The sequence below is a fragment of the Pristiophorus japonicus genome, chromosome X (genome assembly GCF_044704955.1).
Source record: "Pristiophorus japonicus isolate sPriJap1 chromosome X, sPriJap1.hap1, whole genome shotgun sequence".
NCBI lineage: Eukaryota > Metazoa > Chordata > Chondrichthyes > Pristiophoridae > Pristiophorus > Pristiophorus japonicus.
In genome coordinates this window covers 36,819,675-36,837,278 of record NC_092010.1, presented here as the reverse complement: position 1 = coordinate 36,837,278, position 17,604 = coordinate 36,819,675, and the positions used below count along the sequence as shown (strand labels likewise).

Below are 17,604 nucleotides of genomic sequence, written 5' to 3'. Positions count from 1 at the left end.
CCCCGGACGGTGATGGTAGTGAGTCGCTGAGCCATACAGACCAGTAGGTTGGAGGTTCATTCCCCACGTTCTGAGTTAATGGATAGCAGCCAAAGCAGCTGTAGGGGAGATGTGACTGTCCTCAGCATCCTTGGGGTAGGAAAAGGGAAAACTCCGCCAAGGTTCGTGCTTCTAATAGGGATCACGGAACAGCAATCACGCATTTTGGTGCGCAGATATGGACGTGGGGTGAGGGAGGGCATGATTGAGCGTAGCTGTGATGCTCGCACAGTCAAATAGCCCACCAACACTCACGGCCTCGCGTCAGACACACTCATGAAACAGTTATTCAACACACTGGTCAGCGCACCAAAATGCGTGCTTGCTGTGCTGTGCCCCAGAAATGGATTCTTGTAATATTTTTGCCTTTGTTGGAACCGACCTTCCCCTGCTCTGCTTGTCTCTTCTAATTCATTCACTCTAGAGTCTGCATGGACTTTCACTGTCAGTGCAATGAACCATCACATTCACTACACCGCCAGTCACTGGCCGCTCTTCAGAGCAACAACAACAACAAAAGCCTGGACCCAGCGCGACTTAAGAAAGTCCGACAGCTGTGAGGAAGCACGGGGGAATAGATCAGAACAAGTAGCGAGCGACATCAGGACCGTAAGATGCACAAAGAGCCTGTGCAGAAATCAGCACCGTTTAAGCCCGGCGAGCGGACACACGGGATTCACAATTCGTAACAAAAAAAATCTGATGCAGAGAGGGGCAGCACGTTGTGCAGCCACAGGTGCAGGAATGAACCACTCGATCAGAGTTTGATCGGAGGAGGTTTCCAATTGGTGAGACCCCATAATAAATGCATGGCTTCTCCCTGTCTCACAGCCGCTCAGTGTTCTGCATCAGCGCTTGTTCCTGTGAAATAAGGAGAATCTGGGCCAGCAACCGAAGAAAACGCGAAAGCCTTATTAAAATCTCAGTGGAAAAACGGCCCCTCTCTCTAACTCGGTAAAATAACGGGTTTGTGTCTCACTCTGGGAAGGGGTGGGGGTTTACAATTAATCCACCTTGTGCCAACACTTTTGGTGTGTGTCCTCTCCATTATAAATGGACACCTGCTCGTTCATTAGTGTCTAATTGTATCATCACCCAGGAGGAAGAACAAACAGACCCTTTGCAGCAACTGCATTCGTAAAAGAAAGGGGGCTGGGGAAAAAAATAAGGATTTACAATCAATTGTCCAGCCTAGGCATCGGAAGCTGGACTTTCGATCATAAAACACAGAGCTCAGATCAGTTCAACTCAGTCCCACTGCTGCTGGAATAGTCCTGTCAGCTCGGCCCTGGGATGTTACAAGGAGCCTGTTGTGACAAGAACAAGCTGCCCGGGAAGAAGGGTGGTTGTGAAGGAAGAGCGAGCAGGGACCGGCCATGGAGCAGAAAGGCCTTTAGGTCAAGGAACCACAGGACAGCAGGTACTCGTGGAATCACGGCCCAGCAAAGAGCAGCGGAGAATAATCGGGGCAAAAGAGAAATTCTATACCGATGTCACCCACCAGTCTTTAAAGACTGATGGGATCACGTCAACTTGTTCTAGCCCTGTGTTTCATTTTATTTTATTTTTGTGAATTCAATGCAAGGGAAGTCAGTGTTGGAGAATGCAATATTTCCCTACTGCAGGGACTGAGTGTCAGTTTTAAGCACTCCCAGATCAGGCCCAGTAAGGGTTAGATCGAGACCAAAGAAAGCTTCTTTAACCCCCAGGTCTGGGGGAAAAATAAGACCTAAACATCTAGCCAAGCCATGCAAATGAGCCGGACAGACACACGGTCCCCTTTTATTGACCAGACAACTGCAGTCGACACATTAGCTATAGTTCTTGGCCCCATTTGCGCGGCAGTGCTTCAGGGAAGGTGTAAAGTGAACGAGGTGGCGAGAAAGGGCTGTTTCTCCCTCCAGCGGCACTGGAGGTGACAGCACCACTGACAGCTAAAGTAAGTGCTGCTGGGTAGCCACCATTTTCTCTGTCTGCAGGCTGCTTGCAGGAGGAGAGAGAATCCCTCAACACAACGCCCATAACCAGGATCCGAGGGGAATAAAGTACTGGCTGGGATTATGGGTCCTCAACGGAGACTCCACTGGGGAGAGTAACTTGTAAAGTAGAGAGGGTTACAATCAGAACAAGTTTAAAAAGGAATTGTGTATGATTAAGCGAAGATTGTCGTTTTTAAAAAGCAAAGCTCATCTTTAAATCAAAAAAGGTGAAAATAATCATCATTATGGCGACTGATGTTTATGACTCGGAACCACTCCCCAACATTCTTGCTGCCTCCGGGTCTTTTTACATCAAAATTGTGGCTCTCGGGCCTCAAATCGCGCCACACGTGGCAAGTGTAGAAGTTGGCGGGATTTCTTGTGGAATGCCACACTGGGGAAAATCACTTGCTAAATCTGAACATTTTGTTTTACTTATGTCTCTGCGTTGATTTGTTTTGAATACTTCTGTGAGGAAGACATGTTGACAGGAGTTACTGAGCCCAACCATGTGAGGGAGCTGAATAACAGCTGCATTTGTAAAAAAAAAAGTTTGGAGGGAGGGAGGGGGGAGAAATAAAAATGTATAGTCAATTGTCCAACATTGGAAGCTAGACTTTCGATCAGAGAGAGCTCACATCAGTTCAGCCCAACCCCACTGGTGCTAGAATAGTCCTGTCAGCTCTGCCCTGGGATGTTAGAATGAGCATGTTGTGGCAAAACATAGAGAATTAGAACTGAGCTAAAGAATCTCTGGTTAATGACTGTGTGAGACTGCTTAATTCACACCCCCACAGCGCCAGGCTCTCTGTAACGCCTCCAACCCAGTGTCACGGGTGATGTCATTAGCATTCATATACAAAAATATTCAACAACATGGCCAAACATTGACTGAATTCATGTCTGGTTCCTAAAAGAGCTTTTGATGGTGACTACATATACTTTGTGCTCGGCAATTAAAAAAAATCTAACTTTACAAATTGTAACTTTAATTAGATCATGCTTTTTTGTCAGGACATTTGCAGCATATTCTGGATTAGAAGTGCTCCTCCCTCCCCCTAGAATGTTTAGCTAGTTCGGATCCTTCAATGACTCTTGGGAAGTACGCTCCCATTGTGGAACTGAGCCAAGGAGACTAGGGAAGTCACGCAGTTTATTTCTGAGCAATGCTGAGTTCAGCTCGGCGGCAGTGACGGTGTTTTCAGTAATCTCTGCCCCTGAGCTAGGGAGAAGACAAATTAGCCAGAGTTCCCACTCTTGATCATTTTGCAGCGACCTCTGCTGGACAGTATGTGTTTAGATGCTGGGCAGGGACAGCTTCTGGATTTACTATGATTGCACTCCGCCCCCCCCTCCCATATGAACAAGTAGCCTGCCAACAGTTGACGCAAAAGGATGGCCACTTGGACCAGGCACTGTGGAACCATAACCCAGCAAGAATCAGCAGAAGTGAGAAAATAGGCCAAAAAAAGAACATACCGGCAGCCTACTGGTGCTATTTTCATGTGGGAGCCTAGAAGACAGCGAGTGTAGGGGGCTATCAACCATGTGATGCTAGCCCAATCCTGTCTTCACCTGATGTGCACACACTAGCACTTTTGAGCAGGGGCCACTGGATACTGATGCTGATTTTTCTCCTTCCTAACCCTGATGTTCTGAGGCCTATTGTAACACCTCCACTGCTTGCACTGGCTAGCAGTAAATTCACCACAGACTAGGCATCAATTCTGACTGGATGGCCAGTTGACCCACTAAGACATTGGGAGGCTTACATAGGATGACATCGGCTATACGGCCCAACCAGTCCATGCCGGCCTTTATGCTCCACTCGAGCCTCCTCCCGTCTTTCCTCATCTAACTCTATCAGCATAACCCTCTATTCCTTCTCCCTCATATGCCCATCCAATCGCCCCTTAAATGCTTCAACCACTCCCTGTGGCAGCGAGTTCCACATTCTCACCACTCTCTGGGTAATGAAGTTTCTTCTGAATTCCCTATTGGATTTCTTGGTGACTATCTTATATTGATGGCCTCTAGCTTTGCTCTTCCCCACAAGTGGAAACACTCTCTGTATCCACTCTATCAAAACCTTTCATCATTTTAAAGACCTCTATTAGATCACCCCCCAGCCTTCTCTTTTCTAGAGAAGCTTAATGTCAATTTTTTGCAATCCTGCAAATAGTCTTTGGATTCATTTTTTCTTGCCCCCATCATTTTTTCTTGTGTTTCTTCACGGCCTAACTCTGATAATGGGGGGTGGGGTGGGTGGAAGGTCAAAGGAACTGGAACCACTCGTTTCTCTATAAAGTCTACAAAGGTTCCAGACAGGGACTGGCTACCCTTTTTGATTATTTCACATTTTTTGGGTGCAGGTCCTAATAATTCAATCAAGTAAAAGAGCCATCTTTGTGACACTTCCAGTAGGAAAAAAAGATCAAAAATGTAAATGATACATAAATTGATAATTAATGGAAATGATTAATTTCAACCTACATCTATTTAATCATTGGTGCTAATTAAAAAATATAATTTTATATTTGCATAAAATATCTGAACAGTATTCCTCGTTATTGAACATAAAAATGCAACTGTAATCAATTAAAATAAAAAATAAACATAAATTTGACCATGTTCAGCAAGTTTTTTCAAATTCAAAGATATAATGTAATCGCAAAATATAGTTCCTGTAGATTTTGATTGGGATTTCCTCTATATATAATTTCAAAAATATGAATATAAATATCTTTATTAACAGTTGCACTATAAAGTTAAAGGGAAAATGGAAGCATTTAATTGCAACAATTATGAAGGTTGTCGCGATGTGTACCAGAGGAGGATGCTGTACAATGGCTGCATGTTAATGAGTAGATGGTAATCTTTCTTTACAAAGTCAAATTTATGCAGATGATGCTGTGGGTCAGAGCTGACTGACGTCATTAGTCTCAGCCACCTGCCTGAAGAGGGGGTGAAACTGACTCTCTGCGAAATCCACCAAACTTTGCCATTTCTGGCTGGCCGCAGAGCTCCGCGCCGGGCTGGGGATGAGCTGGATGGCCAGGTGAGTGCTGTGACCCGGGTCCTTGCTCCGATCGGGCTTTAAAACCCCTCGGATCGGGCCGGCAGCAGTTTGGGGATCAGCGTGCGTGCGTGTGATTGCTGTGCAGTTTTGTATCTTTTTTTTCTTGGTGCTTGTATCACTTCCTCCTGCGGCCGGCTCCTGGGCATCCCACTGGGTCTTAGAGTCCGCACGCTCGCGCAAATACAAAGAGAGCCCGCAGGATCCTAGGAACCGTCCTGTTCGCGTGGCGCATCGACTAACATTCGATCCGAGCGTTAATTCACCCATAAGTAACAACAGATAGTTTGGTGCGCACATAACTCCAGACACAAAGCAAATGTGGCGTTTATTTTGCAAACTATTTTTGCATTTATTGGGCCTCGATTGTATCAACTTTGCAAAAGGGAACGTTGTACAGTAGGCTTCTGGTTGTGAACAACATCATTGATCTTACAGCTGTCTAAAAATTGTTTGGAAGCAATAGCTGTTGTACAGTTATCAAAGTTGTATCCTATTAAGAAAAAAGTTACTGTGAATATCTAATATATTTATCTACCTATGCTTTCACATGGGTTGGAATCAAATAGGCTCCATTGCTGTGGAGCTCGCAGCTCTGCCTCTTGCTCCCTCCTGCTCTCTCCGGCTGTAACCTCCTTAACCTGATCGATCTATTTATGATAAATACAAGGCAGCATCAGGGCTGACAGACATCGATTGAGAAACATTGCAGATACTTTGGGGAAACTTAAGAAATGTTTTTTTGTTAATAAAAAGCAAAAGTCAGATTTTAAAAAGTAGAATTGTGTAGTTGGGGAAGAGCAGAACACTACAGATCCTTCCTTACAAGCAGACTCAGTTCCACCATATCCTGAGTCCTTATCCGTGTTACTCACTAACATGCTCACGTGCCACAATCCCAGCAAATGCCACAATCCCAGCAAATGCCTTACTCGCACTGCAGCACTGAGTGAGGTGATGTGGGTCTGTGCTGTGTGATTCCCCACAGAGTAAGCTCCCTGATTTCCATCATTCCACCGGAAGGTTGGGCTCTTCCCCATCAGAAGAGGGAAAAGCTGCAGGATCAACAGGTCTATTTGAAGAGGGCACCTTTCACCTGCTGTACAGAAGCTGGGGTAACTGCAGCATAATCGCATTCCTTTGCCTTCTTGCTGGGGAGCCGGGAAATTAAAATCAGAACCGCATACTGACAGATATTAGTTATTATACGTAAACGTCTAGCTTTTGCCCCCTTTTTTCAGTCTTCTCCCCATCTCAAAGTGCTTTGCAGCCACTTTTTAAAGTGCAGTCACTGTTGTAATGCGGGAAACGCAGCAACCAATTTGCGCACAGCAAGCTCCCACCAACAGCAATATGATAATGACCAGATAATCTGTTTTTGTTATGTTGGTCGAAGGATAAATATTGGCCCCAGAACACCGGGGAGAACTCCCCTGCTCCTCTTTGAAATACTGCCATGGGATCTTTTACATCCACCTGAGGGCAGATGGGGCCTCGGTTTAACATCTCATCTGAAAGACGGCCCCTCCGACAGTGCGGCGCTCCCTCAGTACTGCCCCTCCGACAGTGCGGCGCTCCCTCAGTACTGCCCCTCCGACAGTGCGGCGCTCCCTCAGTACTGCCCCTCCGACAGTGCGGCGCTCCCTCAGTACTGCCCCTCCGACAGTGCGCCGCTCCCTCAGTACTGCCCCTCCGACAGTGCGCCGCTCCCTCAGTACTGCCCCTCCGACAGTGCGCCGCTCCCTCAGTACTGCCCCTCCGACAGTGCGCCGCTCCCTCAGTACTGCCCCTCCGACAGTGCGCCGCTCCCTCAGTACTGCCCCTCCGACAGTGCGCCGCTCCCTCAGTACTGCCCCTCCGACAGTGCGCCGCTCCCTCAGTACTGCCCCTCCGACAGTGCGCCGCTCCCTCAGTACTGCCCCTACGACAGTGCGCCGCTCCCTCAGTACTGCCCCTACGACAGTGCGGCGCTCCCTCAGTACTGCCCCTCTGACAGTGCAGCACTCCCTCAGTACTGCCCCTCTGACAGTGCAGCACTCCCTCAGCACTGCACTGGAGTGTCAGCCTATATTTATTTACTCAAGTCCCTGGAGTGGGCCTTGAACCCAGAAACCTTCTGAGTCAGAGGCAAGGGTGCTCTTCGGGTAACATTCAATGAGCGCTGACCACCCTTCAATACCATACCAAATTAGCCACTTTTAACGGGTGCGTGTCAGTAAACGAATTGATCATATGGGACATTGCAACCGCAGTCTTCTCCTCGCTCAATGTCCACGTATATATAATTTTCAGCAGGAGTCACTGGGTAATGGTCAGGAGTGAGTGCTGTGACTGATTTTCTCCCACTCCATAGGCCAAGGGCAGTGAGGCCAATTCTAGCCCTTGGTGTCGCTGTGGATGGAAACAGGCAACTTGTTATGGGCCAGGAATCAAACCTTAGGGACGCTATGATTTGTATGGTTCCGTACTACACTCTGTTTTCCGTACTGGGTTTTATTCACTGAGTCATTGGGGGCGTTGTCTCTATTTATTAAAAAAAAATACAGATCGTGACTGCTGCAGAGATAGTATGACAAAAGTGAAACTGTAAAAATGGTAGTATATAATGTCAAGGGGGAGTTGGACTAACTGGGTTGCTCTTCGAAAGAGCCGGTGCAGACTCGATGGGCCGAATGGCTTCCTTCTGTGCTGTACTGTTCTATTATAAGTCATACTTCAGTATTACTGAATTTCAGCAGAGAAAATGCTGTATATTGTACAATGTATATTATATATAGTGCATAAAATAGGAAATATACTATATAACAAGAACTTTGTCAGATATAATGTAGCGACTGCACTATACATTGAATATTCTAGGCATTTTATAATAGCGTGACTGGCATTTATGTAGCCCCTGATTACATCTCAAGTTGCTTCACATACCACGAATTCCAGTGACTCGTTGCGTAGGCAAATACAACAACCGGTGTTGAGCAAGGCACGGTCCCACAAACAGCTGTAAAGTGTCAGCCTCGATTATGTGCTCAAGTTCTTGAGCCCGAATTGAACCCACAGCCGTCAGCCTCAGAGGTAGGAGCACTACCATCTGAGCCAAGTTGACACCTGGGAAATTTTCTATGTAATGTGTTACAGAGGGATTTCTTTTCACTTTACTGTCCTCATCTGATGTCCACACTCGAGGCCAACAGTAGCATCGCTACTGCCATCCTGGCTAAAATCAGCTAACACCCGCCTAGACTGGGACGTTTCTAGTCTATTTGGCTCACTGTTGCAGACTGCCTCAAGCTGCCACTGGGGGAGCCCATCTTTGACGTATTTTGATGCCACAGATAGACTGCAGCGGGATCGGAAACTACTCCTCTCCCAGCTGACCTAGATAACCCACTCGTGACGTTTGTGGGTGACGAGGCGAGGTCACTGTGGAATGGTTGCTGTGGCCACCAGTGGTTTCCTCTGTTGATGGCGTGGTTGTTAAAACAGCGAAAAGGACCAAAACAAACCCAAGAGAAGCAAAGCAAGAGTGCGAGCAGAACCCACCGCCTGCTATTTGATATTGGGAGTGAGTGGAACAATATTGCACGTTACAGTACCAGCACAGCGCTGTACGGAGTCGTCGTCGTCGTCTTCTTTCGTATGGTAGTAGCAAATCAAGTCAAATGTCAATCTCTAAATCAGATATCCAGGCCAAAGCTTCCGGTGTAACAGCATGGATATCTTGTAGGCTGCCTGCGAATTCCCTCTGAGGGCAATGGCCCATTGATTTGCTCCAGGGTCTGATTAGGAGCTCCACAGTCGCACGATGGGGAGGCTTTAATCTTCCATCTGTGGAGAAGGTGGCAGCATCGACCATGACCGATTCTGAGGTGGTTTGATGGTTGTCCACTGTTTATGGGGAAGGTTTGATCCTTCAGGTTGTACTGTGGGCTCCTCTTTAAGGAATCCATTCCGTATGTCGCAGTTCTTCCGAGCATTTCATCATCGAGGCTGAGGGGAGATTGCTGAAGGGCTTCGGCGATGGTCCAAAATGACCTCCTAGATTTGAGATCGGTTGGTTGGTAGGTTGTTCAAGTCGGCCTGGATTGGCATGTCTTTGCTGATAATTCTCATAGTAAAATTCAGCTGGACAGTACGGAGTAGTTCACGTATGTAATGTGTGCCCCTGTGAATATGCTCACAGGTTTGTAGAACTGTTGAGTTGTGAGTGGCTTAGCCAGTCACGTGATGTTCTATTGTGTCTTGTGAACCCCAGCCAGTTGGGTTCGGGGGATCCACGATGGGGCAGGTGGTTGTGAGCCTGGTGGATGAACTGGCAATGTGTGGTGTGATTGTTAAACCTTTGCTAATAAACCAACTGGTTCTTAATAGCAATGTGTTGCTCTGAATTCTTAAGCAAAGAACCCATAAGGCAAATACATTAGAAGGTACATGCTGAATCCCCAATCTCAACTGTGATGTGTCAAGTGGAGGCCAGGCAGCTACACACAGGGAGTGAGGGACAGTCTTTGCACTCTTGTACACTTGATAACATTCACTCCTGTATGCTTTCCAACAGGGTTTTGTAGAACAGCCTCGGCAAAGCCTGACGGCAGATTTCTTGGCCGCACTCCTGACCAAGCATGTTTTGTGCTATGTGAGATTAGGAAATAGGGGCGGGGGTTGTGGGGATGAACCGTGATATTTCCATTGCTTTATTCTGGAATTGGGATTATCCTGTGCAAGTATAGTCATAATTTGTACACATTTTCTTTGACCGCACCCTGGTCCCTCATTTGACTTTGCCACTGAAAGTTAAGACTACTGTCCGGCTCTCTTCCTTCCAATACTCTCCTAGAAACAGCCTCAGGAGAGCTTTTCAAGTGAACTTTGACTGTAACATTTCTTTCCCTCCCTGTGAGAAATTGTATGTTTACCAGGCAAATTCATCTGCGATTAGGAACTAGCCTTGTAGAGAATCCTTGCACGTGGATATGTGTCCTGCTCTGTTGTACAGTGCAACAGAACATTTAGGTATACTGGGCCACCTTTCCAGTCACTTCCTTAAATGTTGACGTTTTTATTGTAAAATATTATTTGCTTGCAGAAGAACCCTAGCAAAACTTCCCCTTGTGTGAATATTTTAGAAGGGATATGTGTGTGCCCACTCAGTTGATGTCTCGAGAAGGCTCCACTTTTATGGATATCTCCAGCTATTCTGGTATAATTTGCACCATGTGCCAGATGGAACTGCTTTGTGTGCCTAGAGAACAAAAGATGGCTGCAAATAATGACCATGTGGCAGCATAGTCCTTTGGAGCAACAATGCACAGTGTCACGGCAGTGGTGAGATGCAGGTTCAATCCACCATGAGTTTCTGATTGTAGCTGTTTTGCTGTGAGGAAGCACAAGGCAGAGACGCTAGAGAAAATCAACATTCCTTTTCCAGTAAACGTCTCTGTACCTAACGTGATGTAAACCCATACACCAAAATCTTGGCACTTCCAGAAAAACTGTCACGTGAGCCGCAAAACCATAAGGAGAATAACACTGAAAACCAACATTTTTACAGAATTGTGTTCCTGGTGCAGAGCTTCCCCGCTGGGAGGGTGCACCAGGAAATCAGGCACACGCTCCCTACGATTTTCCATCCATTTGCCGTCTTTCGGATGAGACGTTAAACCGAGGCCCCGTCTGTTCTCTCAGGTGGACGTAAAAGATCCCATTGCGCTATTTCGAGCAAGAGCAGGGGAGTTATCCCCAGTGTCCAGGGGCCAATATTTATCCCTCAATCAACGTCACAAAAAAAACAGATTATCTGGTCGTTATCACATTGCTGTTTGTGGGAGCTTGCTGTGCGCAAATTGGCTGCTGCGTTTCCTCTCATTACATCAGTGATTACACTTCTAAAAGTACTTCATTGGCTGTAAAGCGCTTTGGAACGTCCCGAGGTCATGAAAGGCGCTGTACAAATGCAAGTCTTTTCTTTTATAAAAAAATTGTAGGGCCTGAGTCCCGGAATTCCCGGTATGCCCCCCCGCAGATACACAAAATCGTAAAATTGCCCCTATAATAAAATGGGACAGATGGTTCCTCACAGTGAGACGAAGAGAAATCAAAGGCCAGCCTTCTGAGCCCAGCTGTGTGATTGACAGGTGCTCTAAACAGCAAGACGAATCCGAGGAAGGGAAATGTTTTTATTCCCCCAGTGTTCTCCACCCCCTCCCTCCTCCTCGGAAGCTGCTGACGAGTGCTGGGGTAAATTTTCACAGCTCTCGGCAGCCCTCCAATACCACAACCAAAAGGCAATTCTTCAATACTGAGTCAAGACTGTGTCTAGGGGCAATTTTGACTTCATCTGCCCGTCAGGAAACTGACCGGACCGGGTGCAACGCTGGTTTTACACGGCGCCCAATTTTACTTCCCATTTTAAGTTGGTGGAAAGTAATATGCAGCGGTCCGCCCGATCCTGTGGGCTTCCCGCTGGGGCTGGGCGAGTTGGGTTCAAATTGTCCCCTGTATGCCGGCAGGCTGTTTGGAGGGCTTACACTGCTGATCCTCATCTTGTCCTCACTTAACGACCATCCACAAGCACTTTCCAGCAGGTATTATTCACTGGAGTTTAGAAGGATGAGAGGGATCTCATAGAAACATATAAAATTCTGACGGGATTGGACAGGTCAGATGCAGGAAGAATGTTCCCGATGTTGGGGAAGTCCAGAACCAGGAGTCACAGTCTAAGGATAAGGGATAAGCCATTTAGGACTGAGATGAGGAGAAACTTCTTCACTCTGGAATTCTCTACCACAGAAAGTTGTTGAGTCCAGTTCGTTGGATATATTCAAGAGGGAGTTAGATGTGGCCCTTACGGCTAAAGGGATCAAGGGGTACTGAAGTGAATGATCAGCCATGATCTTATTGAATGGTGGTGCAGGCTCGAAGGGCCGAATGGCCTGCTCCTGCACCTATTTTCTATGTTTGCACTTGGGAGCAGGAACCCTATACTCCCTGGCGTTTAGAAGAATGAGAGGTGATCTCATTGAAACATATAAGACTGAGGGTGATTGACAGGGTAGATGCTGAGAGGCTGTTTTCCCCCTGGCTGGAGAGTCTAGAACGAGGGTATTAAGGGAATCGAGGGATACGGGGACAGTGCAGGAAAGTGGAGTTGAGGTCGAAGATCAGCCATGATCTCATTGAATGGCGGAGCAGACTCGAGGGGCCAAATGGCCGACGACTCCTAATTCTTATGTTCTTATGTTACCAAGGGCCATCGTCTCAGGATAAGGGATCGGCCATTTAGGACTGAGATGAGGAGCCACACAGACTAGGAAGGTCCTAAATTCTATCTCTGGTCTGTCCTGAGTTAGCCGATGTCAGCTGGGGTGAGAGTAAGGGTGGTGGAATTGTCCTCGGTGCATCAGGGTTAGGGGGGTGGGGGGTGAAATCAGCCGGAGTTCTTGCTCCTGATCATTGTCTGGTGGCCACCCCCACTGGAAAGTGCACGTGTATAGATGGCCAGATTGATTGCTGGAATGAGAGGGCTGTCCTATGATGAGAGATTGGGCCTATACTCTCTGCAGTTTAGAAGAATGAGAGGTGATCTCATTGAAACATACATGATTCTGCAGGGGATTGACCGGGTAGATGCTGAGAGGTTGTTTCTCCTGGCTGGGGAGTCTGGAACTAGGGGTCACAGTCTCAGGATAAGGGGTCGGCCATTTAGGACTGAGATGAGGATAATTTCTTCACTCAGAGGGTGGTGAATCTTTGGAATTCTCTACCCCAAAATATTGTGGATGCTCAGTCGTTGAGTATATTCAAGGTGAGATAGACTTTTGGAGTCTAAGGGAATTAAGGGATATGGGGATCGGGCGGGAAAGTGGAGTTGAGGTCGAAGATCAGCCACGATCTTATTGAATAGCGGAGCAGGCTCGAGGGGCTGTATGGCCTACTCCTGCTCCTATTTCTTATGTTCCTCATTGATTGTTTTTGTCCCTCTCTAACCCAGGAGTGCTGAGGGCAATTGTAGCAGCCTATTGCCATGCATAGGATCTAAGATATACGGCAAAGAAACAGGCCATTCGGCCCAACCAGTCCATGCCGGCGTTTATCGGATAACTCGGCACAAGAGGATTGAATCTGGGACCTCCCGGAGTGCATTGGGTGGGACACTGCAATTGGCTTCAGTGTGCTTGGCCTAGGAAGGGGAAGAAATATCAGCTAGGGTCCCAGCTCCTGATTGCTATCCATTGACCCTCGTTGGAAATTGTGGATGTCGGGAACTAGCTTTACTGTGATCCCCTCCTGATAGAATAGCCTGTTGTTACACGTGAAGAATGGCCACTTGGGACGAGCTACTGAAGATTGCATGGCACCCGTGCAGCCATTAACTGGCAAAAGTCAGTACCTTCAGGAGACAATATTGAAAGTGCCTATTTGAAGGTCTGGACAATTGTGAGAAGACGGGCTAGTGGAGCCAGACATAATGTACGACTTACGCTTCATTTCTTCCAGATAGACTGCTCCAATTTCTGAATATAACCAAAACATCAAGGTGCTATTTCATCCACCTTGACTTTATTTATCCCCATTTGATTTTAGTGCATTTGCTCCCTCTCGACCTCACCCTTGCTGTACATCACACAGCTAAACATCACAAAATGCTCGAATTGCACAGCAGGTCAGTCAACGTCTGAAAGAGAAAGATTGGTTAATGTTTTCTGTGGGGGGCCTTCACCGTCTGCCCCTGGGTAGCCCCTGATTGTTACCAGTCGCATCCTGTAACTGACCCTTGGGATGGGGCTCTGACACTCATCATCATCATCATCATCATCACAGGCAGTCCCTCGGAATCGAGGAAGACTTGCTTCCACTCTAACATGAGTCCTCAGGTGGCTGAACAGTCACCTGCGAGAGCCACAGTCCCTGTCACTGGTGGTTGAGGGAAAGGGAGGGTGGGACTGGTTTGCCGCACGCTCCTTCTGCAGCCTGCGCCTGTCTTCCGCATGCACTTGCCGATGAGACTCGAGGTGCTCAGCGCCCTCCCGGATGCACTTCCTCCACCTAGGGCGGTCTTCGGCCAGGGACTCCCAGGAGTCGGTAGGGATGCCGCACTTTACCAGGGAGGCTTTCAGGGTGTCCTTGTAACGTTTCCTCTGCCCACCTTTGGCTCGTTTGCTATGAAGGAGTTCCGAGTAGAGCGCTTGTTTTGGGAGTCTCGTGTCTGGCATGCAAACTATGTGGCCTGCCCAGCAGAGCTGATCAAGTGTGGTCAGTGCTTCAATGCTGGGGATGTTGGCCTGGTCGAGGACGCTAACGTTGGTGCGTCTGTTCTGCCAGGGGATTTGTAGGATCTTGCGGAAGCATTGATGATGGTATTTCTCCAGCGACTTGAGGTGTCTACTATACATGAGCCATACAGGAGGGCGGGTATTGCTACAGCCCTGTAGACCATGAGCTTGGTGGCAGATTTGAGGGCCTCGTCTTCAAACACTTTTCCTCAAGTGGCCAAAGGCTGCGCTGGCGCATTGGAGGCGATGCTGAATCTCCTCATCAATGCCTGCTTTTGTTGATAATAGGCTCCCGAGGTATGGGAAGTGGTCCACGTTGTCCAGAGCCGCGCTGTGGATCTTGATGACTGGGGGGCAGTGCTGTGCGGCGAGGACAGGCTGGTGGAGGACCTTTGTCTTATGGATGTTTAGCGTAAGGCCCATGCTTTCGTACGCCTCGGTAAATACGTCGACAATGTCCTGAGTCAACCTCTACGCAGGCGTTGTCCGTGTACTGTAGCTCAATGGCAGAGGTTGGGGTAGTCTTGCACCTGGACGGAGATGGCGCACGTTGAACAGGTTCCCACTGGTTCTGTAGTTTAGTTCCACTCCAGCGGGGAGCTTGTTGACTTTGAGGTGGAACATGACAGTGAGGAAGATTGAGAAGAGGGTTGGAGCGATGACACAGCCCTGCTTGACCCCGGTCCGGACGTGGATTGGGTCTGTAATAGATCCGTTGGTAAGGATCACGGTTTGCATGTCGTCGTGGAGCAGGCGGAGGATGTTGATGAACTTTCGGAGGCATCCAAAATGGAAGACGACGCTCCATAGACCCTCGCGGTTGACAGTGTCAAAGGCCTTTGTAAGGTCGAAGAAGGCCATGTATAAGGGCTGGTGCTGCTCCCTGCATTTTTCCTGCAGCTGTCGTGCTGCAAAGATCATGTCCGTTGTGCCCCGTAGGGGATGAAATCCACACTGTGACTCCGGCAGGTGCTCCTCGGCCACAGGGAGAAGATGGTTGAGGAGGACTCTAGCGACAACTTTCCCAGTGAAAGCAGGGAGATTCCTCTGTAATTGCCGCAGTCGGACTTGTCCCCTTTTTTGAAGATGGTCACAATCACTTCATCTCTGAGATCTCCTGGCATGCTCTCCTCCCTCCAGATGAGGTCATGTATCTGCACCAACAGCGCCTCTCCGCCATACTTTAGCGCCTCAGCAGGGATACCATCCGCTCCCGTATCCTTGTTGTTTTTGAGCTGTTTTATGGCTTTTTCTACCTCGTGCAGTGTTGGGGTTTCACTGAGGTGGTGGTGGGTCGCATGCTGCGGGATGGAGTTGAGACCACTCAAGTCAAAGGCAGAGTCTCGATTGAGGAGATCTTCGAAGTGCTCCTTCCATCGGGCCCTGACAGCCTCGGTGTCCTTGATGAATGTTTCCCCGTTCTTGGCCAGGAGTGGGGTGGGGCCTTGGGAGTTTGGACCGTATGTGGCCTTGACTGTGGTGAAGAATCCTCACACATCATGGCTGTCGGTCAGTTGTTGTATGTCCTGTGCTTTCTCCATCCATCACCTGTTCTTTAGATCCTGGGATTTTTGTTGGACCTGAGCCTTGAGCCGCCTGTAATGTTGCTTTGCTGCTCCCGAGTTGGGTTGTTGCTTAAGGCTCAGAAATGCTCTGCACTTGCGATCTATTAGTTCTTGGATCTCCTGATCATTCTCATCAAACCAGTCCTGGTGTTTTCTGGTTGAGTGACCAAGCGTCTCTTCGCAGGCACTGGTTATGGAGGCCTGGAGGGCTGACCAAGCGCTGTGGGCATTCAGCGTCTCAGAGCCATCAAGGCACGCCAGGTTAGCTGTGAGGCGCTGGCTCTGACACTACACAGCCTGCGAAGAGAGTTTTTAATACTGGCTTCAGCCATGGCTCAGTGGGTAGCACTCGTGCTTCTGAATCAGAAGGTTGTGGGTTCAAGTCCCACTCCAGAGACTTGAGCACATAAAATCCAGGCCGACACTCCAATGCAGTGCTGAGGGAGTGCTGCACATTGTCGGAGGTGCCGTCATTTGGATGAGATGATAAACCGAGTCTCCGTCTGCTCTCAGTCGGACGTAAAAGATCCCGTGGCATTATTTTGAAAAAAAAAGTAAGACTTGGATTTCTCTAGCGCATTCCACCTAAAAACTCAATTTTAGAGTGGAAGCAAGTCTTCCTCGATTTGGAGGGACTGCCGATGATGATGATGGAAAAGACCCCATGGCATTATTTTGGGGAAAAAAAGAAAGACTTGGATTTATATAGCGTCTTTCACGACCACCAGACATCTCAAAAGCGCTTTACAGCCAGTGAAGTACTTTTGGAGTGTAGTCGCTGTTTTAATGTAGGAAACGCGGCAGCCAATCTGTGCACAGCAACAGCAATGTGATAATGACCAGATAATCTTTTTTTTTTAATGTTGATTGAGGGATAAATATTGGCCCCAGAACACCGAGGATAACTCCCCTGCTCTTTTTCAAAATGGTGCCATAGGATCTTTTACGTCCACTTGAGGGAGCAGAGTTTAATGTCTCATCCAAAAGATGGCACTTCCAACAGTGCAGCACTCCCGCAGCATTGTACTGGGAGTGTTAGCCTGGATCTTTTTTGTGCTCAAGTTCCTGGAGCGGGACTTGAACCCACAACCTTCTGACTCAGTGGCGAGGGTGCTACCCACTGAGCCACAGCTGACATTGCAAAAATACAGGAGTTATACCCAGTGTCCTAGTCATTGGGAAAGATAGCATAGTGGTTATGTTACTGGACCAGTAATCCAGAGGCCTGGACTAATGATCCAGAGACATGAGTTCAAATCCCACCATGGCAGCTGGGGAATTTAAATTCAATTCATTAAATAAATCTGGAATAAAAAGCCAGTATCAGTAATATGACCATGAAATTTGTTGTAAAGGGCAATAAATGCCAACAATGAACAAAAAAAATATTTATCCCTCAACCAATATCACTATTATTTGGTCATGATCACGCTGCTGTGTGTGGGAGCTTGCTGTGTGCAAATTGGCTGCCGTCTTTCCCACATTACAACAGTGACCACATTCCAAATGTACTTCATTGGCTGTAAAGTGCTTTGGAACGTTTGGTGGTCGTGAAAGGCGCTACATAAATGCAAGTCTTTTTCACAACAAGGTACTTCATGTAAAGCATTTACAATGAAGACGTATAAAATTGTAGTTCTATAAAGCAGGATAAAGTAAATAAGGTTTGATTAAAT

General features: G+C 47.7%; 1 protein-coding gene across 3 annotated transcripts in view; it reads left to right on the top strand.

Annotated features, from left to right (window-relative positions):
- LOC139240984 (bromodomain adjacent to zinc finger domain protein 2A-like) overlaps positions 1-17,604 on the top strand; it is a 181,143-nt gene that overhangs the window by 14,554 nt on the left and 148,985 nt on the right. The window contains exon 1 of one of the 3 annotated variants that reach the window (XM_070869625.1): positions 1,289-1,459. The exons of 1 other annotated variant lie outside the window; for it this stretch is intronic. In XM_070869625.1, coding sequence (XP_070725726.1) covers positions 1,333-1,459 — 127 coding nt within the window. In that variant the 5' untranslated portion in view covers positions 1,289-1,332. Of the gene's footprint in view, positions 1-1,288; positions 1,460-4,978; positions 5,077-17,604 lie in introns of those variants that run through there. One more of the 3 variants, XM_070869627.1, reaches the window with a different exon arrangement.